Below are 24221 nucleotides of genomic sequence, written 5' to 3'. Positions count from 1 at the left end.
AACTATGTCCATACAATTTTCATTTCCTGCAAAAATTCGATCTTTTCAGTTTTAAATATTCTTTTCGCCGTTCTTCTCACGCTTGCTTAATACGAGGGTAAATTACAATGCAGCTTTCCGGCGACGTCAATGTTTTTAGTAAATTTTAAAGAGGACTATCTGTCTTTAATTACTGATATCTGTTAAACAACACTGTATATCCCGTCGTTATTTGGTACATAAAATATTATGACAATTCTTTATTCGAGGTATCAATATCATTTGGATTTTAGCCCAATTTCTAGAGATATTACGTTCAACATAATATGGTTTATTGTTGACATAACACAAAAATTGACCGTGCGACTTGACCTCATTTTTACAGGAATTCTTTGAAATAAAGGTATATATTAACTTACTTTTGGGATTTCAAATTCTATGAAACTATTGCTAAATTTAATAAAAATATGACGTTAAGTAACACGGCCTCGGTAAAAGTCTTCGTATTTGTTTTATTGACCCTCTTACAAACGGGAGGACAGCAGAAACTTTACATGAAAAATGTCTTTGTTTAAATGAACTGTGTATTATGATCATTTCTTTCCACCATACAATTTGATTGTCTTTTTCTTTTTGTTTTCCTCTGTTCACAACAAACGTAATCAGTCTTGATAAAGCCTTTTATTAGCAAAGAAGATATTTCCTTTCGAAATATCACAAACACAACTACGAAATAACAATTAGTCAATATGAATGTTTCATTCAAAACTTTAAAGCTACATGCAGATCATAAACTGTATAAAAGTGTCAATTATATAAAAGATATCAATAAGCTTCAAATCAAATGAAAATAAATCATATCAAAATGCAATGATGATGATGATGATGATAATGACGGTAATGTGCGGTTATGTCGGTTAAGTAAAGTACGATGTATTTGATCACATGACAACACAACACTTCCGCTTCTCTTTAGTGTCTGTGTTTCCTATGTCCATGGAATCCACAACACTGGGCAGATTAAATCCACCTGTATCATCATTTTATCCCCTCTTTGATTTGACATATAATATTGGTTATAATATATCATAACCCCGACGACCTAAGTCTGACCCCACAAGGGACATAATTCAAATTACATTTAGCAGAGTATAAAATCAACATGTACATGGAGTTTACTATGTTTTTATCACAAAGCCGAAAACTGGTACAGTAAATCGTAAAAATGCAGGAAATTCGGGGCGGGCTAAAAAGCACAAAACAAGATGCTTTGGGTCAAAATAGTGATATAATTTAACAGATAGATAAACAAGGACTTCACCATTTAAAGTGTGTTAAGTTTTATCCAAAACTATCAAGAAATAAGGAAATACAAAACGAAAACGTTAAATTTTAGCCAATAACTGGTACAGTGCCAGTGTAGTTATTGTTTGATGAGGCATAATTATTGCTTGATGGGACGTATTCCTTGATGAGACTTATTGCTGGATGAGACTTATTGCTTTATGAGACATATTGATTGAGGAGACTTATTGTTGGATGAGACTTATATATTGATGAGACTTATTGTTTGATGAGACTTATTGCTTGATTAGACATATAGGACTATCATTTCCAGGTCTTCAATGTGGTCTGTACGGGTACCATCAGGTGGTTCCGAGGGGTTTATATCTCCCTTGATTTAAATCACACGATCTTTACTGCCTCCGAAGTTTTCAATGCACCTACAAACTATTGATGCATTAATAACTTTGGTATTAATTAAAGTATGTCGACGATAATTACGTAAAATATATTTTCTGATCGAGTACTCTCAGTACTTTGACATTTTTTTCTTACTGGCCGTTAGCTTCTACTTGCTTAAAAATGCTGTAACTTTAGTGAAAGCATCCTAGAAAATTTCAAATCAAAATTCTGAGGAGTAGGGCGCGGCCACATTGGGGATCCACTTTATCAAAGGAAAATATTTCATTTACAAAAACATAAACGTTTTAATATATGGTTTTACTTACATGCAAGCATTTTGATATATTGCTGATTCTTTAAAATTGTTAAGACTTTGGTCTCTGGACGATTTTTGGGTCTCACAAGGGGTTCAGAGTGTGATGTAGGTTTATATTCCATATATAGACAATTGTGCAAAATCTTTATAGAACTGCAAAGCTCAACATAAGATATCACTTTAAAATCATCCAGTTAAAAAAGGACTTTAATAAAATCATAAGAATATTCAGGGGGAAAATGGATTTTTATTTCTACATGATCTACATGTATTATACTGCATTGTCCAGATAGTTTGCATTATGACTGCATTACGATGATTTTACCATACCTATTGTTCCTCAGGAGAGCGATGTGGCCCATGGGCCTCTTGTTGAAACGATCTGTGTACTATGGTCATATCTTTCCATCTTACGATTTGATTGTTTCGGGTTTTCTCTTTACTTTTCTTTCCGGGTTTTTGTTTTGTTCTGTTTTTTAAGAATCACAACAAACGTTATCAGTCTTGATAAAGCCTTTTATTAGCAAAGAAGATATTTCCTTTCGAAGTATCACAAACACAACTACGAAATAACAATAAGTCAACATGAATGTTTCATTCAAAACTTTAAAGCTACATGTACATGCAGATCATAAACTGTATAATGTAATGATCATCTAAAAACACAACAATAAGCTTCAAATCATATCTATATAATGAAAACAAATTAAATTGGAATGCAAAGATGATGATGTGGATGATGATGACAGTGATAATAATGATGTTGACGGTAATGGCGGTTATGTCGGTTAAGTAAAGTACGATGTATTTGATCACATGACAACACAACACTTCCGCTTCTCTTCAGTTTCTGTGATTCCTATGTCCATGGAATCCACAACACTGGGCAGATTAAATCCACCTGTATCATCTTTTAGTCCCTTCCGTGAAATCGTCGAGTAAATTTCTGGAAGAAAAATGACATTTATCAGAGCAGATTCAAATAACACAATATCCTTCAGCTCACCAACGCTTGTCACATTCTATGTTGATCGCTATTATATAATAAGCAATTCATAGAGCTTCAACAATAAAATGTCTCCCTTTATTTTATTTTAATCTGATCAATGATAAACAGTATATAGTAGTATAACTGTATGATCACAAGTCACTCTCTACCTTTATATCATTGTATCACCAAAAAGTATACAAAAATATGATTAATGGTAGAATAATTAAATTGCATGCAATGTAAATTGATTGTAAAGTATTGTTTTTAAAAACGCATATTAATGGCATTCAACGTTTTCTAGACTTGGAGTGATATAAATAGAAATGTGTCTTTTATTTTACGATGACATTTCTAGCTAAAAAGTTTTTAAATACATGTAATCAAACACTGACCTTTTAGAATACTCTGAAAAGCCAGGTCAACGTGGGTACAGTCCAGTGCCGATGTCTCGATAAACGACATGTTGTTTTTCTCTACAAAATTTATAAAACGTAAAAATAACAAGAACAAAGATATATATCTGAATAATAGGGAATGTTACATCTTTGAATTCCATACATATAAATTCAATCTCAACACTCATAAACAATGATAAACATGTACCCAAAGTATACCTGCGTAACTCCGGGCTTCCTGTGATGACACGGCTCGCAAGTGACGTAGATCGGTTTTATTTCCGACTAACATCAAAATGACGTCATCGTCCGTAAAGTTGCGTGCCTCTTTCAACCATTTATCTAGGTTGTCGAAAGTTGGTCGTTTTGCAATATCATAGACGAAGACCACACCCACAGCTTTTCTGTAATAGCTGTAGGAGTCGTAGATGCATACTATTAGGTTAATTTACTGCACAAAATTATGGTCAAGATCTAGTAAATGACTACTGGGTGTCTTTTGTACCTAGAATCATTACGACGTCATAATTGATTCGAATAATCTTTATCTCGTTCTTTACAATTTTAAAGGGATTGAAAATAAAACAGTTTCTTGATATTCTATATCAAATCACGGGGAAAATAATTCCGATAGCTATATTCAATCAGATACCGTCTTAAAGAGGACGTCAAAAGCTTGTTTTATGTTTACCCGCAATTAAGCCCCTGTACACCATTTAAAACAGAGCTGTTGTTATGAAGCATCATTGAAATAATTTTTATCTTGAATTATATAAACTTGTAGGCAATTTCATTACACTTATTGTTTGATGAGACTTATTGTTTGATGAGACTTATTGTTTGATAACTTATTGTTTGATGCGACTTATTGCTTGATAACTTTTTGTTTGATGAGACTTATTGTTTGATGAGACTTATGGTTTGATGAGTCTTATTGTTTGATGAGACTTATTGTTGGATGAGACTTATTGCTGGATGAGACTTATTGTTGGATGAGACTTATTGCTGGATGAGACTTATTGCTGGATGAGTCTTATTGTTGGATGAGACTTATTGTTGGATGAGACTTATTGTTGGATGAGACTTATTGCTGGATGAGACTTATTGTTGGATGAGACTTATTGCTGGATGAGACTTATTGCTGGATGAGTCTTATTGTTGGTTGAGACTTATTGTTGGATGAGACTTATTGTTGGATGAGACTTATTGTTGGATGAGACTTATTGCTGGATGAGACATATTGCTGGATGAGACTTATTGTTGGATGAGTCTTAATTATTGAATGAGACTTACGCATTAGTGATAGCTCTGTACCGGTCTTGACCTGCTGTGTCCCAGATCTGGGCCTTCAATGTCTTTCCGTCTATATGAACGCTTCTGTAAATTAGGAGGATATATAGTTAAGCAACCATATGCTTCAAGTTGAATTTCGGACTTCTTTTGTCGTAAAGAACAAAGGCTCCACTTAGAATATCTGAGAGTCAGGGAAACAATGACGTGACATTTTACATGTATATAAATGTCATTGGGTTCTTTGTTTTCCGTGAGCATATTGCGTCACTTTATATTAGTAAAACATAATCCGTATCTTAACCTTTTATGTTTACATTATCTGCGTCGCTTGACCTTAGCCAGAAAACAAACCAGCATCAGAAACGGCATATTCCGCAGCATTAGAAAAGACGATTCATTATTAATTTTATATCTCAATAGTATTCAGATTTACCTGGTAGCAAATTCCACCCCAATTGTACTTCTGCTCTCCAAACTAAACTCATTCCGGGTGAACCTCGACAGAAGATTGGTTTTTCCTACACCGCTGTCCCCAGTCAACACAACTGCATAATGATAAAAATTACAAAATTAATCAAATTTATTAACTAATCAATGCCTATTTAAGATAAATTTAATCGATTCGTTGTCATGCCCTTTCTGTAAAGCAGAGGTTTAAGCAATTGGTCATTATTCTTTATGTTAATTTGTAAAATAATTATGGTGCGAATTTGAAGAATATTTCTAATGAATTTGATATCTTTATACTTTTGACAAAAACATTAGTAATAATTGAAAGTCTTGTTTTATATACAAACTGCACAATATTGTAATGCTGGTTGCATGTAAAAACCAATATATTTTTGCAACCAAATAAAATGATAATCATTATTTGAATTTCAATGTGATACAGAAATTTGATAAAGAGAGATTTTTATTTGTAATAATGAAATTCACTTTCGCGCTTACTTAGCCAATCTAACATTTTAATAACACATGTCAACTTATTTAAAAAAGTAAAAAATTAAAGTAGAAAAAAATTAAACCAAAAAGATGCATATATTTAAAAGCAATACAAGTATTTTAAAAGAATTGCATTTTAAAAAGAACATAAAATAAACAAATGGAATACAAATATCTTAGAATTTCAACTCATTTGAAGAGTTTCTAAGTTACACAATTGTCTGACATTGAAAACACTTTAAAATATAGCTATAAAAGATGTTATCGCATTGTATTTACACTGGACACACGAATGTAAAGTATTCTACAATTCAACATAACCTACCTTTTGCTAAATAATCGTATTCGTCTTCCGAATAATTTGGAGGATTGGAGAGGTTTTTACAGTGATCACAAGTTTTATGAGTGCACTTTGAAGTTTTCATCGCTGTATTGCACACTCCAAATGTGATGCAATGTTTTGTTTATATACCGGTGTAAATAACCGACGGACAGGTTGATCTAGCTCACTGAAGGAAATACCGCTGTATTGATAGTACAGGAACCGAATTAGTTGTTCTATGAGTGAAGAAACCTTATGTAGGTAAAACAGCATGAGTCAATGGTAGAACTATTTAAAACCATGATCGACAATATTACAGCCTGGCAGTGTTCACGTTTAAAACCCAATGTTTACAAACAATGACTCATCTAGTCAGGTCTATATTTATAAATTTTATAACCAAATAATAAGTCCCTTATATATTTATATCTATTCACTTTGTGTCTGGTAATGGGAATATTCTAAAATAAGGTAAATAAAAGGAAAAAATACTGGATTTCGTATAGATTATTTACTAATATTTGTAATACTAAATTCGCAAATTAACCATGCCTTTTTCTACATGAAAGGATCACGTGGAAAAATTCATCACCAAAACTTCCCGAAGGATTGTTTTATTGTTTTACTTTTTTTCTTCTTTTTTTGTGCATTTATTCAAGTGATTAATGGTTAAAACAAATAAAGATCCTGTCTGTATTTTTAATAAATGATGTTTTTACTAACGGTTTTTAAATATTCGACGCCTATTTCGTAATATAATCAAAGGAGAAAACTTAAGGGATGGTCCATGCTGAACCGTTAACAGCTACTTCAATGTAAAAACGAGTAAATGGTAGCGTTCAATGTCCACAGTCATTAATAACACTACATGTATACCAAGGTTAAATTACATTGTACCGGTAATTTACATTATAACAGGAAACACGTTTCCCGCAAATTAAAGCATAAAAGTAGTATCAAAATATTTTAAACGTATTAAATCATGTAGGATAAAAAAATAAAATTTGACATTGCTTACTTCGTTGGCATACATGTGTGGTTTCTTTACTTTTTACGTGGCAAAATCAAACAATTAAAACATGTACAAGTGTCTTATCAAATAGATTGTTAACATTTTTCTTTAACGTATTTAATAAACAAAGAAAGAGCGTGTTCAGTCAATTTAAATTGTTTTAATTCAATAAGATATTTGTTATAAAATGGTTCATGTCAAGCGCGGATCGGATCTTTACACTATTAAAATTATCTAAAATATGCTGCAGACAGAATTCTGAATCCGCGCATGCATATTGTATTATATAAATATATAATAGTTATTACAAAATAAAAAGATATAATATATTTGACGCTCCTTTTAACAGAGAATGAAATTAGCACCAAACAAATGGAAAAAGGAATTTTTTTTTTTTTCAAAATCACAGTTAAAGACATATATATAAATGTAAGGACATTCTATATATTTTTCCCCAAATAACACAATTCTTTGACATTGCTTAAACTTAATAAACAAGTTTAAGTGTTAACGTGCACTTATATTACATGTACGTTAAAATTTATCGATCTAATGTCACATCACTGGATGTACGGAAGTGTAAAATATATAATTATTTAATTCTTTACCAAGGGAGTTGTACATGTATGATATTCTTCAGAATACATCAGAAGATATGAAAGGTTTTTACAGAGATACAAGTCTTATCAACACACACCGAAGTTTTCCTCGTTTAATTAATAATGCTCTATACCTGTACTTGTATATACCGGTTTAATTATTCATATTTACTCATTGGAAAAATATCAATGCATTGATAGTTTGGAAATCTTGAAAGATCGTGACCTAAAGAAGACTGGATGAATTAATAAGAATTCATCTTCGCAAGCTGAGGGTGTAGAGGAGCAGAGTGGATCGTTAACCCTTTTAAGATGGGAACTCTTTAAAACATGATAGTATGGCTGTGTTCATGTTCAAACTTGAAAGTGAATGTTTACAAACACTGACTCAGATCGTCAGGTCTCTTTATAGATTTGTTGACCATATCATAAGTCACTGATGTATTCATATCTAACCATTTAATGTTTGAGTAATAAAGATAAACAAAGGGGATAATACAGGGATTTTGTATGATAATAAAAACCACTTATCGTAAGACGCTAATAAATTTAATTCGCTAGGATTGCAAGATTTATTGCGCGTTTTTGTTTTTTTCTTTTAACTTTAGCTTTCAAGCCATTCCTATTCGCTCAAAAATGATTTTAATGAGATAAATGAGATTTTTTTGTAAAATGAGTTGTCATACATGTAAATTCAGAAAAATTGTTTTATATATAACATTTTATTTTTACATCGTCTCATTTACTGACGAGAAAATTGAGAAAACTGTTTCTTGTTAACGCAGATGTGTTTTTTTTTTTTAATTCTGTGGTCGAAATATAAATACAGAAAGTATGGATTATTACCTTATGAAATTTATTTTTGTCTGAAAAAAAAATTTCGGAGCCTTTAATTTTTTTAAGCATGCATTAATTTACAGAATTCTGCATTTAAGTATTTCTTGAGTACATGGCCCCATTGTCCAAGATTTTATTCCAAGCTCAATAATTAAAGCTTTGCCTTTCATTTGACATGTTTCAAAAAATGACTTTCCCCTTAAAGTAAGGGGCTATACATCTTTAATTACCAACCTCTGTGGTGTGACGGCTGTGATAAACTGGAAACACAATCAAGATGTGAATTCATTTAAAAGGTATCCAAAATTATTAATAAATAAGTACCTCAGAGAGAGCAGGGCCACAGTTTTCTACAGAAAGAAAACTACATACCGGGTAATTTATCTTCTTAAAAAATGAAGGAAACAACATCAATTGCAAAATATTGCATTTTATTAATATTGTAGAAAAGTTATGATAACTTACTTTTATACAACCAATCAAATTAAAACAAAAGTAAACCAAAATCTGTCGATCAGATCATTATGTAGGCAAGTTTATCTAAATTAACAAGTACAAACTGAACTTTTTCCTTTTTCTATTCAGATGTCACATATAAATACCCTTTATATCATACATATAGTTCATGCACACGGTGTTACCCTGTACCTGTCCAGTCCAGCAACAAACCCTGCACAGTCTGTGCACAACACATCTTGTTTAATAAATTGATTGCAGTACAGTTTTAAATCAGACCTGTAAGTTACGATGAAAAGATTCTTAACTAGATTGTAAACAACAACAAAATAAAATGTAGACATATTGTAAAATATAGTACAGTGAAGTCATGTACATGTATCTGTCTTTACAAACACAATCTTTGGGTTACTTCTCATAATAAACTATTGTACATGTACATTGTACATGTATGTAGAGACACAGAGACAGCAAATAAATACACCGATACATGGTGTACATCAAGTTCTACCTAAGTTATACCCAACTGCCTGACCGACACTGATATATGTTACTCCAGATTATTAGGACACAATTATACATATTGAACACCTCAAAACACATTCATATTCAGGCTAATGATTTATGTACAAATGTGTTATTTACATCAGAGTAGATAAAAATCAAAGTCTTTTTTAATTTAAAAAAAATACAAAACAAGTCAACAAAAAACCTGCAAGAATTACAATAAAAATACTAAAAGTAGATAAAAACTTTCTTGATAAGTAGCAAGATGCATTTGGCTTGATCGATGGGCATTCTTTGAGAGATTCAGCACTGTGTGTGAGATTCTAGTAGTAGTCCGATATGTATGGCCGGAGGTCCTGATTGTCCCAGTACGGGCGACAGTAACTCTTGACTGGACTGTTTGTACTGTAGTTATTGGGAGAGCTACCATCCCTGCAACTAGAGAAATGTTCAGAATATTTAACAACTACATTTTACAAACATGAATACTATCAAAAGAATTAAAAGTTTTCATAAATTCAAAAACAGTAGATCTTATGATTTCTTCATATTTAAACCTCCAAACAAACAAAAAATTGGTATGAATTGATTCAATCATAAAGTAAAATTTAGACAAAGAAATTGATTTAACTTTATTTGAGAAAAAATTTTGAGCATAAGATGTGTATAGTACATATAAACTTCAAGTACAAATATCTACATCAAGTACAGATTTGTATAACATCTACATCAGAACTAGCTGTTATTAATAATTCATATAAGCAGTATCATAATATATAAATATAAAAAATTGATTATAATAATGAATATTCATTACAAAACATCTAGTTAATCCATTTACAAATAACTTGTTAAAAGGGTATGTGCCTGGTCTAATAGTAATTTCTGATTAATAAATTAATAAGACTTATAAAGTCTCTTTTTCAATGAATAATTAAAAAACTTTAAAACACTGTTTCAAAATATTTCGACCGTGTTACCGGTCTTCATCAGTCGGTGTATGTATATATATATATATATATATATATATATATATATATATATATATATATATATATATATATATATATATATATATATATATATATATATATATATATATATATATATATATCTATCTATCTATCTATCTATCTATCTATCTATCTATCTATAGGTCTAAAATTTAAGATTACGTCTAAAGACCAGGGTTAAAACTGTGGTAATCTGTATGACGGTACGTTGAATTGTGAAAACGTAATTTTTATTTCACACTGACAGATTCAATATTACAAAATCTATATTTCATATAAAGTAAGCTTCGTCAGTTTTGCCGGTTATTTTTACAAATAGTTCATAGCTTTAGAAAACTTTCATTTTACCTGATTCAAATGTAACGTCAAGCAAATTAAAACAATTTTATTGTGGCACCAGTCCATGGTGACTGTTACATTTGCATCCTTTTATACAATATCAACTTCAGATCAAATAGATCAAATATAGCACATTATAACTAGAATAAAAATAGTATGACATTAATGCATTGTCTATTAATCTAATTGGTTGAATCTCAATATTTCGATATGATTTGAATAAATGTACAATGTAAAATAAGCGTCGTTGTCTCAACAGTTGTTCCATAAAAAATACATTATGAAATAAAAAAAACAACAAAAACATATGTTTGTATATTTTTAACATAAATTCATGTCGTGTGTATGGTATCTTTTGTAGAGAGTGAACGATAAAGATGGTCAATTAGAAAGTCTAAACCCATGGAGTTTGACCTTAAATGTGCGAAAAGGACCATTAAGGCGGGCTCCAGCGTTATGTTAAATTACACCGAGATAATTTTGAATATTTATGTATGTTTATCTTAGTTTTTTCTTCTGTGTGAATGCAGCCTTCAAACTTTAAATAAACGTAATTAATAAAAGTGTGCAATTTCTTACATTAAGATATAAACTGTTATACACACATTACCATTTATTTGACTCTTTTTTAGCTAAAAATTACAAGATTTGATTATTGTTGAGTTAACTGTAGCAGCCATTGTTTGACTATTCCTTAAGTAGACGAAGATTACAATTAAGATAATCTTCGCAGAAATATTATTTGAACATTGTTGTAATGTACTTTCATAAGCATTTAGCCTAAAATTGATCTCATTTTTTCAGGCACATCATTAACATAGAGTAAAACAATGATGGCCCTAGAACTGGGTCTTGAGGAACACCTGCATAAATTCTTCGTGTAGAAGAAAGTTTGTTTTTATACATAATTTTTTCTTGTCTTTTGCTTAAGTAAGATTCCATTTGCATTTAGTTGTATGAATGAGATCTTATTGCCAGATCTAAGGCTTTAGAAGGATCAAAAAACAAACATAAGTATGTTACGACACCCTTATGCTTGATCAGTAAAAGACAAGAATTTTACAATTTTATATAAAACAAAACATGTATATATATATATATATATATATATATATATATATATATATATATATATATATATATATATATATATATATATATATATATATATATATATATATCCAAAATAAAGTGAAATGAAAGAGAGATCCCGCTGCCCAGATCCCGTTATCGGTATCTTTGGTGGAATCCGCCCTCGGACCACGGTAATTCACGATATAATCAGTGCCCACTAAGTGCGTCGGCATAAGTAATATACACTGTTGGCCCGCCATCCAGTCATCAAAGCATCATGCTTCAGGTGTCACTCTGACTCGCCCACACTCTAGGCCTCGGGAAGTCCTCCCCGACCGTCAATAAAATTCTATCGCCACAAAGAGCTACACTGGGAAATCCCGGGAAAAAAAACCCTGACTGGAGATTCAGTTACCATGAACTTAAGGGGGATGTGAGGCCAATTTGTACATTTGAGGATAAGAATGTAAACATTTTTTGAACTGGCTTGCTTCTGTCCGAAACTGGCCAAAACTGTTGCAAAAATATATAAAAGCAATAAATACGAAGTCCTACATGTCATTTTGTATGAAAAGTTTGCATGCAAGAACAGAACAATGCCCTTTTAATCACTCAGAACAGCTGTCGAACTGCGTAGGTACAGACCTTTTTTAAAGATTTTAAAAATCTGAAAAAATATTAAAGGAGTCAATTTGTTGAGAAAAATGTCCAAGCTTGGTTATTTTATTTGTAACTTCGTCTCAAAGTAAGGTACCCTATTCTTAAAGTGGGCTTCAAAAACCAAAAGATATATTTGTCTGTGTCTATGGAGGTACATTGCAGATATATTTTCATTGAAATATGATGTATACTTTTTTTAATTTTAGGCAATCACTTTTTCGACTTTTACCTTCTTCTTAAATGAATATACTTTATTTTATACTCATAGAACTAAAAAATCCCCATAAAACAAACATGGGGGAGGTATATATATATATCAAATTCAAAACGGATTGCTTTGAATTGACTTTTTTTCTATTTTGTCAATGTGTCTCAATAAACTCAGGAGTTCTAAGTATAGACTGGATTTTTCTTGTTCTAAAATTAGATCCCATGCCGACTGATATAAATGGGGTACCCTATTTTGAGGCAAAGTTTCAAACTTTTTCTCAACAAATGGTTGTAGAGAGGACACCAATATACATGTGTACCCCCTTAATATTTTTTCAGATTTTTAAATCTTAAAAAATTATTTTTTATCTTCACAGTTTGACAGTTGTTCTGAGTCATAAAAAGGCATTGTCCTGATCATATGAATAAAATGACATGTAGGACTTTATAATTATTGCTTTTATATTTTTTGCATCAGTTTGGCCAGTTTCGGACAGAAAAAAGCCAGCTCAAGAAATGTTTACCTTCTTATCCTCAAATGTACTATATGGCCGCAAATCCTCCTTTAAAACTACTCCTTCGTTGGTCTAACAGACTGTGCCACACCTTGTACCTGTAAAACGTGCGCTACCCGAGGAGACAAGTTCTACACCCCTTATATACCAACACTGGTTTATATGCCCGGAACAATGGGGCTCCCTTCAGGGTAATGTATACAACTCTACCTGTACAACAACGAGGCTCAAAACGGGATAAACCATTTTAAAAAATTCAATATTGATTGTGACAACGTAATGTTCATCAACAAAAACTATTAACAATAGATTGATACGTTTCTAAAAGTAAGTAAAAATTCCAAGGCAAACTACCAGCCTGATATTTATAAAATAAGTTGTTGGAGTAAATAAAATTGTTCATCTTTCTTAAAAAATGGAATGTGCCAATTTTCAGCAGTCATGAAAAATCTCAAATGATAGAGGATTTGTTGAATAGTAGAGAAAAGATTATGAAATAGTTTTTTTTTTGGCATGATTTAAGCATTTTGTGGCTCATACTGTCAGCACCTATTGACAGATCTTGAAAACGTCTTGTTCTTTAATAACAAGGTTTGAAGAAATGTCTGTAGTCTTGAGTTGCAAAACAGGTAGTTCCTTATTGGTATTATCTTGATTAAGAATTGAAGTGAAATTTGTATTTAAAATTCAATCTAGTCGGTATCTGAAAATGAAAAATTATTAGTGCATATAATGTCTGCGTAATGAATTGGTGGTAATTTAGTTGTAGATTTGGTGTAAAAATATTTTTCTTAACTTCAAATATAGCTTTCGATTGTTTTTTCTTGCATACCTAAAATAGGAATAAAATAAAATATATGTATAGTTTTACGCAACAGTGAATCCATCTAGGATTTATCCTTGGTCTTTTGGTCAAACATTTGCGTATAGAAGACATATATTAATTTGTAAATCTGTTTGTTGCAGTATTTATACCATTTAAATCGCCAAGAATAATAATGTTAAAAAAATATCGTTAGCTTTTTCAATGAACCATGAACATTTTTGTCACAAAAATACTTCTAGAATTTGGTGAACGATATGCACAGCCTATAATGTGTTCAGAGACTTGATATTTCAATCCATTAATTTCTCTATCGCTGGTTCCTAAATAATACCTACAAGAGGCAATCTCGCGAAATCATGCACATTCGTTTCTCTCCCTAGAGCAATTTTAAACAACAATCATGCGCATATTTTATTTGTCCATAGTTATACACATGTACGTTTGGTAACAAAAAATACTCTTTTCAGAATTCTGTCGTTCCCCGATTTAGCTAGCAAATATTCCACTGCTATTGCTACCGATAACTTTTTGAATTAAAAAAAAAATATTAATGCTGCAGATGAAATTATAAAATGTATTGCCAATAGCAGGAAACCACTTTATTATTTAGAATTCAAAACAGCTGATAATCTATGTTAGTTAAGGGCCTGATACACGAACACATTTTCAAAGCATGTTTTTCGAGATTTTATTCTTATCTCATATCCTCTGTCAAGACAGTTCAAGACAGTTTAATTAAACTGTTTATGGCTATATTGTATCATGACCAAATGTTATCAATTCAGAACAAATTGGCGTTTCAAATGGATACCAGATATGTTGTGATGATGTAGCGATCCATCTTTTTTTTTTTTTTTTTTTTTTTTTATGAAACTATAATTAATATTTGAACAGCATTGCTTATGTTCGTTATAATTATTCCTGGAAAAGGAACAACCGTCATCGCCGTAAATGTTGATCGTCGATCTCAAACAGACGCGACGAAATCGTGAGAAGACGCTTTATTTTCTATTTAATAAATTAAATAATGTGTTTTGGGTTTTTTTTGATCTGTTTATTTTTGAAGGTTGAACTTTTAATTTTTATATTTATAAAGTTGTATTTTGATTGCTGACAATAAAACAGACACAACTTTCCATTTTTTGACAGCGTTTGTTTTGGAAATTCCAGTTCTATAAATAGTGTTAAATCAGAACAGATGAAAAAAGTAGATCTGGCAAAATTTTATTGATGCAGCTATCAAAGAAATTTTTTGACCAATCAAAAGCGCCAATATCGTATCAAACAAATAAATATTAAATGGCATTTCATTTAAAATAAAATGAAAAGTTACAGGGATACCTATAACGATGAAAGTGTTTTTTTTAAATGTTCAAGATCATATGAGTACATATTTGCCAGAGCATGGAAGCATTCTGAATATCTTTCATCTGTTAGACATGAAAAAACTGTTGAAAATGTAACAGTTGTTTTCGCATACGATTATAACACACTTTTTCATCCGTGCACCCAAAATTTAATTGCACATTTAATTGATTCACCTTAATCAATCATGCTTGTTTTGAATTATCTTAGATTTAATAAATATGAGAGGAAGAAATTGTTACATTTTGATTCTTAAATATACATGATTGGCGCAAACCCCCGTCAATTGTTAACAATAAAATATAAAATATTCAGCGCAAATTGCTACCGTGTCTTTTTAAGTAGGACACACGTTTAAGTACATGCAACAAATATATAGCGAGCTACTTCAATGACGTCCAAGGAAATATATCCCGCAAGCTGGATGAATTTACCAAAGTTAACACTGACAAATCTTACAGAATCAATGCTTTCATGCTTCGATGAAAATGATAGTGTAATATGACGCTTTGTACCTAACGACACTTTTTTCGAAATTGTATCTAAATAAGGAAGTTTTTAAAGACATTTTTCCTGTTTACTTACGTTTTGACATGGCGGAAGGAATATCAAATTTGAAAAGGTAGGATATTTGAGATTTGTCTTATCCAAATATTGTAACGCCTACTGGGTATAATTGTCTTAAAATGTTAATTAATCAACCTTTATTGAACGGAACTTTCGATTTCAATCAGAGTTTTAATCTTCCCACAGAAATCTAATTGTTATATATGTTTTAGATTATTACAAGCTCAGGCACCTAACGTTACATGTATATATATTTTTTGTACGGAAGATGACATTGTAGCGTCACAGGTCGGGTATTTAGCAGTCATATGCATATTCAGAACAGGCACGTAGCATCAGGGAGGGCCAGTCCCCCCCCCCCATGCACGTAGCATCAGGGAGGGCCAGCCCCCCCCCCTAACTTTTTTGCGCATCAAAGAATTTTCTTTAAATTGCGTACAAAAAATTGAATAAACATAGAGTTGCCCCCCTTCCCCCCCCCCCCCCCCCACTTTTCTGTGACCATGTAAAAATTGAATTTTAAAATAAAGAAATAAACAGTGAAATTGAAGTGAAAAGTATACCTTTTTGTTTTAGTTTGTTTGTTTGTTTGTTTGTTTTTTCGCTTGTCACGATTTTTTTTATGAGTATGCCCCCCTCCCAACTTTCAAAAAAGACGTGCCTGCAAAAGGCATACATTTTTATTTCGATCTACAAACACGTTAAACAGGTGAAAGTGGATAATATATACATGTACAGTCAATCATAACTTTCATTATACAAATTTTAAATTAACATGAAATTTTGACACAAACACACGACGCAGGGAAACCTTAATTACATAAATATAACACCTTTCGTCCCCCTCCCTTTAGCCTTTCATCGCAAATCTAAGGCAGTATATGCCGATGTAGGGGTGAGTGTTTTAAATAACAGGTGTAACGCATCGTTAAGATTATTCCAAGATGGCGGCGATGAGTACATGGTTTAGGTAGTGGGTACATATATTTTTTTAATGTGAAAAAAATAAAACGTTAGGTGTCTGTGTGTACAAGCATTGATTGATGTCCCACATTTCGGAAACAAGGTAGATTGAAAGTCTCATTAGCCTTAGTAAAGTCTAAGTGTCCTATATGCGTTCAATAAGTAAAGTGATCAAAACATTATGATGCTGTAGAACGATGACCATAACTAAAGCGTATTCAAGACCTTTAAGAATACAGAGAATGTTAAATGTTACTGTACGTATCAAAGTTCAAGATCAAAGTCCAGTTAAAATAAAAATGTCTAAAATCTTTTAAATGAAATGTTTTAAAATGCTAAATATAAAGCCTGGCACGCTATTTGACGGCAGAATTTTACTTTGGTTTTCGCGTTTCTTATCAATCGTAACTACTTGGCCATTTCCTCTGGCAAAAGGTTTTTTTCGACAGTGGAAATGGCCTAATAGTTACAGTTAATTTCCTTTGTCTTGAATTTGTAGCAGGAATTTCGGGGCAGGAACGACAACTCTAGTGTTATTACATTTGCGAGCATATTCCGTGCATAAATAGTATTTCAGCTTTAAGGAAGGAGTCTTCTCGTTATCAAACATACTTCTTATAATAAGAAATTCATGAAATTTCAACACAGTCAAACGTATCATATTACCAAATGATTCTATCAGTTTAGTCAATTTGACCTTTTTGTTTTCGCATAAAGGTCAAGTCAAGGTCACTACCTTTTTCCTCAATGCAAAGGATGATAAAAATAAGTGTAGTTCTTTGTAGTTTTGTAGACATTTGTTTAAAATTTGAAGATTCTATTCTTCAATGAAATGATTGAATATTAGAATGTCTGTCAGCTTATACTACTAAATTGGCATAAATATTCATACTAAAATTGATATTGCTTAGCCCGCATTTCCTCTAATTTTCTTAAAATTTGAAGAAATTTTGATTATTTTTTTATGCTTCCAATAATAAAATATTTCGGATTTTTATGTATTATGAAGACTTTATATAATGATATAAATTTACAGAAGAGCTAATATATTGACCATTTAAAAAGAGAGAAAAACTGATTTTAGTGATTTTTTCACAAAAATCAATGCATAGATTGGGCGCATTAAATAGCTTATAAAAATGTAATTTGATAGGCAAATCATATTTTAAAAACATATTCTGAAACCCAAGTATCATATCATTAGTTCACATTAGTAAAATATCCAACATTAATGTTATTGTTTTTAAAATGTTAAAACAGACTCATTAATCTGAAGCAATTCTGAATTGCGAAACATGTGTTATTTTCCTACGCCAATATTACGCCAAAAATATAGTCCTTGTTAGATTCTAAACATTGATTACTTTTTCTATGCCAATTTGTATGATAGTAAAAAAGAAAGAAAAATATACTATTTCAATTTCCTTTCATCTTGATTCAAATTTACGTTTTACAAGTCGAAAATCAGAAAAAACACCTTCCTTAATAACAAAGTTAGGTATTTCTGGGCCGCGTCTTACAGAAGAGCTTACGACTTGTGACTATATTCACGAATGCTTATTAATCATTATTTGAATAAAACGGCTGTTAAATATAATTATTTATAACTAACAGTATTCAAAATCAATAGTTCAAAGGAAAAATACAAAACAGGAGCCGTGCAAACACGGATCTCTACAAAAATTAGAGGTAGGATCAGTCCTAGAGGTTATAAAACTTTTTTCATACTCGTACTCAAACTCGTACTACGAGGGTCAATCAAAAAATACGAAGACAATGTGGCTGTTTATCATATATTTTCAGTAAAGTCTTAACTAACAGATTAACTTGTGCAACAATACTAATTTTATTGATATACGAAGTTTCGTTCCATTAGATTGAAAGGATATCTTTGTTATCCGATTTTATATTCAGCATGTTTTGTCAACTCGGCGCACGGTAACGTTGAAAACAAACAGTGAAGATGACGCACGCGCAGTTAATAGAAAAAACATATATCCAATCTTTATATCACTCTGAGTCTTTTGCGCTTTTCACCATACAATTTAAATCGGCAATATTTCACTTGACATCTAATTTGTTTACTTTTTTCCGAAAATCATAAGTTAGTTCCGCGAAGTTTTATTTTCTTTTTCCTTATGTCTCTTCGTTGACAGTAAAGAATTCCCTAAATGTCTGATGACGTTGTTTATTTTTTAATCAAATATTTACAGATATTCTACTCTCTTTCGTATTGTTTGATGTTCATAATACATTTACCACAACCTCACAAAATGTGTGCGAGTTAAACACAAATGTGCAAATAATTTTTGACTTTTTTTCCACCATTGAGCATTTTAACAGTAAGTAAGGGCTTTTTCCCCGAGTTAAATCTATACTGTTTATATTTTCGTTGCGCCGTGACGTCCAGCGACGTCAATGTTTTTAGCCAATTTTAAAGAGGACTATATGTTTTTCGTTACTGATATATGTTCAACAAATCGATATATCAAGTCATTATTTGATACATATAATATCATGACAATTTTGGTTCAACAAATCGATATATCAAGTCATTATTTGATACATATAATATCATGACAATTTTTGATTTAAGGTTTCATTAGTAGTTGGCTTTAAACCCAATTTATGGAGATATTACCTTGAATATAATGTAATGAATTGTTGACACAACACAAAGTTTGACCGTGCGCAGTGGCCTTACATTTGCGAATATCTGTCCCTGTATGAACGTATAAGTACAAAATATTTCAGTTCTGTATGAGCTTTTATTGTATCAATTACACCGGCTTATATGCAATGTATGTGTTCAATAAACACAAGGTTATGCTTTTAATTTTAAATAATCGTATTCTCAAAAAATAAAAAATACAAGATAAGTTTAAGAAAATGATAATGGTTCCATCTTTATAAGCTATGAACTTGGTTGGTTTGTTTACCTAAACAAATATCCAAGTGAAGTAGACAACCCAGACATGTTTTATTTACATATGCATTAATATTTGATAATTAAACATGTATATAACAGTTATCATTACAAAGAAATAACACCATAACTTGAAGGATAACCGACTTAATGTTACATGCAAAATCTACATTCAAATTAAATCTTATACAGTACATCTGAATTAACATCATACACCTCTCCCTTAATCACATCCATATGAATCGCTTTATTTCTTGATGTCATGTGTAAACTTAACATTTTCAGATGAGTCATGACCAATAAGATAGTTCATTATTGGTTTGTCCATGCTTGTTATAAGACGATTATTAGTCAAGGAAGTCAAGGACTTCGTACATTGCTGAATTACAGATATGTCGTATTTGTCATAACAAATAAAGAGTCTGTACCGGGAAATAAAGCGATTGAGCTTGCTATGATAATGTATCGATATGAAGATAGAAATGATTGTTTTCCAAATGCTAACTCACAAACCTTCTGTTTATATAATTAGACTTGGTAAAATGATATTATGATGAAATAAACAATTTCATTTTTACAATCGTTTTAGCAGGAAGTTTAAAATTGACTTGTTGATGACTTACAAATTTACAAGTTTTTTAACCCTGAATCATCCACTCACCAATGACTACATTAAAGACAATAATATTAAACTGCTCTGAGAAAATTATTTAACAAAAATACCGTATTTCATATTATATTTTCATGTACGAAAATTTTTGATATGATTTTTTTAAACATACAATATCGAACCAGTTGGATATTTGTAAATCAATACTAAAGAATTCGATTGTGCAAATGTATAGAAAACGTTTTAATTTTTGTAATTTTTACAAATTTTGTATGAATTTTATCTGAAAAGCTTTATTTCAAAATAAAAAACATCACTGACGTTCCTGTTTTATTTTGTCAAATACACAACCAGGAAACATTTAGACAAACTGCGCTGCATTTATAAAAAGTTCGATATTATTTTTATTTCAAATCAAGTGTTATTACTGCACCCTTTTTATCTTTTTTTAAATTTAATTTTTTTTACACTTCTCCTGATTTAGCTATTCATTTTTTGAAAAAATATGATTGGATTTGCAATATTACATCATTTCAAACGTACATTTTGCAATATTGACAGAAGTTATTCTATAAATGGAAATACCAGCAGGCATGTTCACGAAACTTTCCTAAGATATGACCTTTGTGTGTTCCTAAGATATGACTTGGGAAACAGTTAAAAACATCCTAAGATCAACATAGAACACGTCTGTAAGATGTCTAGGTGTAGTGATGTACTTCAAGTGTGTTCCTAAGATGTGACTCAGGAATAAAGTTAAGAACACCCTAAGATCAACTTAGGACACGTCTGTAAGATGTAGCTCGACGGCAACTTAGGAACATCTTAAGTTAGGATATCCTAACCTTCTGCAACTATTTTTAATTTTCATATTTACATCTTATAAACCAGCAACCTGAACTCTTGGGGTTTGATTTTGGGTGTCATGTTGTTTTGTAAAAAGTTTTCAAGAATTCTCTGGTAGTCCTGGGGGTCAAATAATTGGTAAAAAATGACGTTTTTTCACAAAAAACATTCTTCCTCGAACTCCTCCTACATTTTCAACAGTAGACAAATCATCTCCTAGAATATGTTTTAGGGTATTCTATAGATTTGCAATAAGGTTTCGGAATTTTCAATTTTGTCCTTGGGGTCATTTAATGGCTGTAAAATGACGGATTTTTAAACAAAAAAAACTGGTTTCAAAAACGTCATTTTTTTGCAGTAGCCAAATGATCTTCTAGAATATGACTGGGGTGTCATATTAAAGTGTGATCCGGTTCCAGAATTTTTTCATAAAGGGGATCAGTGGGCAACAAAAAAGACGTTTTTTGCCAAAAAAAAGAATGGTTCCCAGAACTCCTCTTACAACTTTTGGAGTAGCCACGTCATCTCTTGGGATATAATTGGGGCTGTCCAGCAGATGTGCAATAAGGTTTTAAAATTTAAATTTCATCCAGGGAGTCAAATAGTAACCGAAAATTGACGTTTATCACTCAAAAAAAACATAATCCAAGTACTCCTTTTATGATTTAATGGATAGACACATCATATCTAGGGATATGATAGGAACTGTTCTATAGATGTACATTACGGTTTTGAAAATAAAAGAACAAGTGCACTAAAGCTATAGAGAATGGGCCCTTTTATGTAGAAAATATCAACAGATTGCTTTTTTCCCGTAATAGTTAAGCACTGCTGGATATTTCTGATTTATATGCACGCTTAAATTTACCAAAATTAGGATACAGTTTAAAAAATTGAGGATTTTTAAAAGCCTATAAATAATCTAAATGCGGAAAAATCGAACCGAACCTACTTGAATTGTGTCTATTTATATCATAGGGAGGAGACATTTAAATCATTAAATCGTTTGATGAGATATCAGCGCTTTTGATTGGTCGAAAAATTTCTTTTATACCTGTATCAATAAAAACATTTGCCGGATCTACTTTTCTTAACTGTTCTGATATAACACTATTTATAGAACAGGAATTTCCAAGATAAACACAGTCAACACAATGTAAAGTTGTGTCTGTTTAATTGTCAGCAAACAAAATACAACTTTATAAATGTAAAAATTGAAAGTTTAACTTTCAAAAATAAACAAATACACATTATTTAATTCACGAAATAGAAAATGAAGCGTCTTTTCACGATTTCGTCTGCTTGAGATCAACGATCAACATTTACGGCGAAGCTGGCTATTCCTCCAGGAATGATAATAACGAACATATAGGCATACGTGTATACACTTTCACGGTAACACTGCAGTTCAAATTTGGTAACGATGAGTTTTAAATTAACACACTTACATGATCAGTCATCAGAATAAGCATCGTAAAACAAAGCTATGGGTAGTGCATCAAGTGAACTTTTTCGGCGAATTCCAAGCGGCAAATATACCATTAATTACATTACTTGCTATCTAGTTACCACAAAGTTTACAAAAGTTGATTATACATACTATTCTTTGTCGACATATCAACTAGTTTTGCCCACGATCGCCTCTCTTTGCATGGTTATGTCCAGTTGCATATTCCAGTGATCTCCCATGAAAACCAGTTTTAACGAATATTTCTGCACAGTGAATAGTATATCACAATCTATCGCATGTATTTTCCTTTCGTTTTCAATTCAGCCGGTTCGGATTTTAACTCACTATTTGTGTAATCCATTAAATTCAGCTCAATAACTCTGCATCAGCTGAAGGCGCATCCATTTTGAATATTGTTGCTGTTGTTGTTTTGTATTCATACGCTTCGCTTCATTTACATTATTTACATTTTCGATCAATGACACTTCCTATTTTTTGATTTGAAAATGTTTTATTAAATGATAAGAAATGAAGATAATATTTTTTCTATTGATCGACGTATCAAAGAAAAAATTGACCGGAAAACTTTTTCATCAATGCGCTATTATTTTACGTTTAAAAAAAATCGAATAAAGCTTTGAAGTTGCATATTACCATAGTGACCAAACAAACATCCCTGACCATACAAAGATAATGGAAAGCGATTTAAAACGTGTCAATTTTTGACAGTGAGCACGTTTGACAAACGTTTACCTGGATAGAAGCCACGTGATTGTTTGAAATAATTTATTCCATGCGTGGGTTCAAACATGGGTGACGCAGGTAATAGCTTTCGCTTGCTATAGGAAAAACCTTGAAATTTTCATACGTTTTTCATTTTGTATGTACCAGCCTAATGAAGTACAAACTTCTTACTTTCACAGGAGTTTTCTAAATGTATTATGCGTATTTGGTCTTTTCCACAAGTTTGTACTCGGTTAGGCTGACAGTAAACAAGGGCTTTGAAACGAATGCCCGTACTCGATTTACTATATAAAATCACGAATGTCGGCTGACCCCTACTATGTTGTAAAGCTTCGTGCTTTTTATAAACAATAAATTCAACGCTAAAACTCGCTAACTCTTATGGAATAGATATCAATAGATAATGTTAGGGGAAAAATATGCTTAATTTGAATCTTCATTTTTTCACTTTTTACAGGGGCCCATAAGTGCACTCGTCCTTTAACCCTGAGACCCATTACCTACATACCGTTTGATGTCCTTTAAGGATCCAGAATATATATATGGTTAAGGGTCGGGAATCTCAACCGTTTTCGAGATATTCCTGCACTACCTGTTCGAGGGGGGTCTCGACAACCCCCGGGGCCCATAACCTACATACCGTTTGATGCCCCTTGACACAAGGAACAAGAACATATATGGTTTAAGGGTGGGGATCTCAACTGTTTTGAAGATATTAAGGGACCTGCTGTTCGAGGGGGGTCAGGACCACCCACAGGGCCCATAACCTACATAACAT

At 31.5% G+C, this 24221-nt stretch overlaps 1 protein-coding gene across 1 annotated transcript; it reads right to left on the bottom strand.

Moving 5' to 3' along the window:
* Positions 1-2483: 2483 nt before the first annotated feature.
* On the bottom strand, positions 2484-7896 carry LOC105341931 (ras-related protein Rab-11A). Its single transcript, XM_066086398.1, has 7 exons — positions 7762-7896; positions 5928-6176; positions 5094-5205; positions 4661-4744; positions 3587-3780; positions 3365-3445; positions 2484-2927 (listed from the first exon to the last, which is right to left on the bottom strand). The coding sequence occupies exons 2-7, from the start codon at positions 6025-6027 to the stop codon at positions 2794-2796; spliced, it is 705 nt and encodes a 234-aa protein (XP_065942470.1). The 5' UTR covers positions 6028-6176; positions 7762-7896; the 3' UTR covers positions 2484-2793.
* Positions 7897-24221: the final 16325 nt, after the last annotated feature.

The sequence above is a fragment of the Magallana gigas genome, chromosome 5 (assembly GCF_963853765.1).
Source record: "Magallana gigas chromosome 5, xbMagGiga1.1, whole genome shotgun sequence".
Classification (NCBI taxonomy): Eukaryota; Metazoa; Mollusca; class Bivalvia; order Ostreida; family Ostreidae; genus Magallana; species Magallana gigas.
This window is presented reverse-complemented; position numbering and strand designations above follow the sequence as displayed.

What these genes read in the sequence shown, in the direction of transcription:
- LOC105341931 (XM_066086398.1), bottom strand. Translation starts at nt 6,027, where the DNA reads ATGAAAACTTCAAAGTGCACTCATAAAACTTGTGATCACTGTAAAAAC. An exon ending in ATACGATTATTTAGCAAAAG is followed by an intron (nt 5,206 to 5,927) that starts GTAGGTTATGTT and finishes ATCATTATGCAG; the next exon opens with TTGTGTTGACTGGGGACAGC. An exon ending in TTTTCAGAGTATTCTAAAAG is followed by an intron (nt 2,928 to 3,364) that starts GTCAGTGTTTGA and finishes TTTTTCTTCCAG; the next exon opens with AAATTTACTCGACGATTTCA.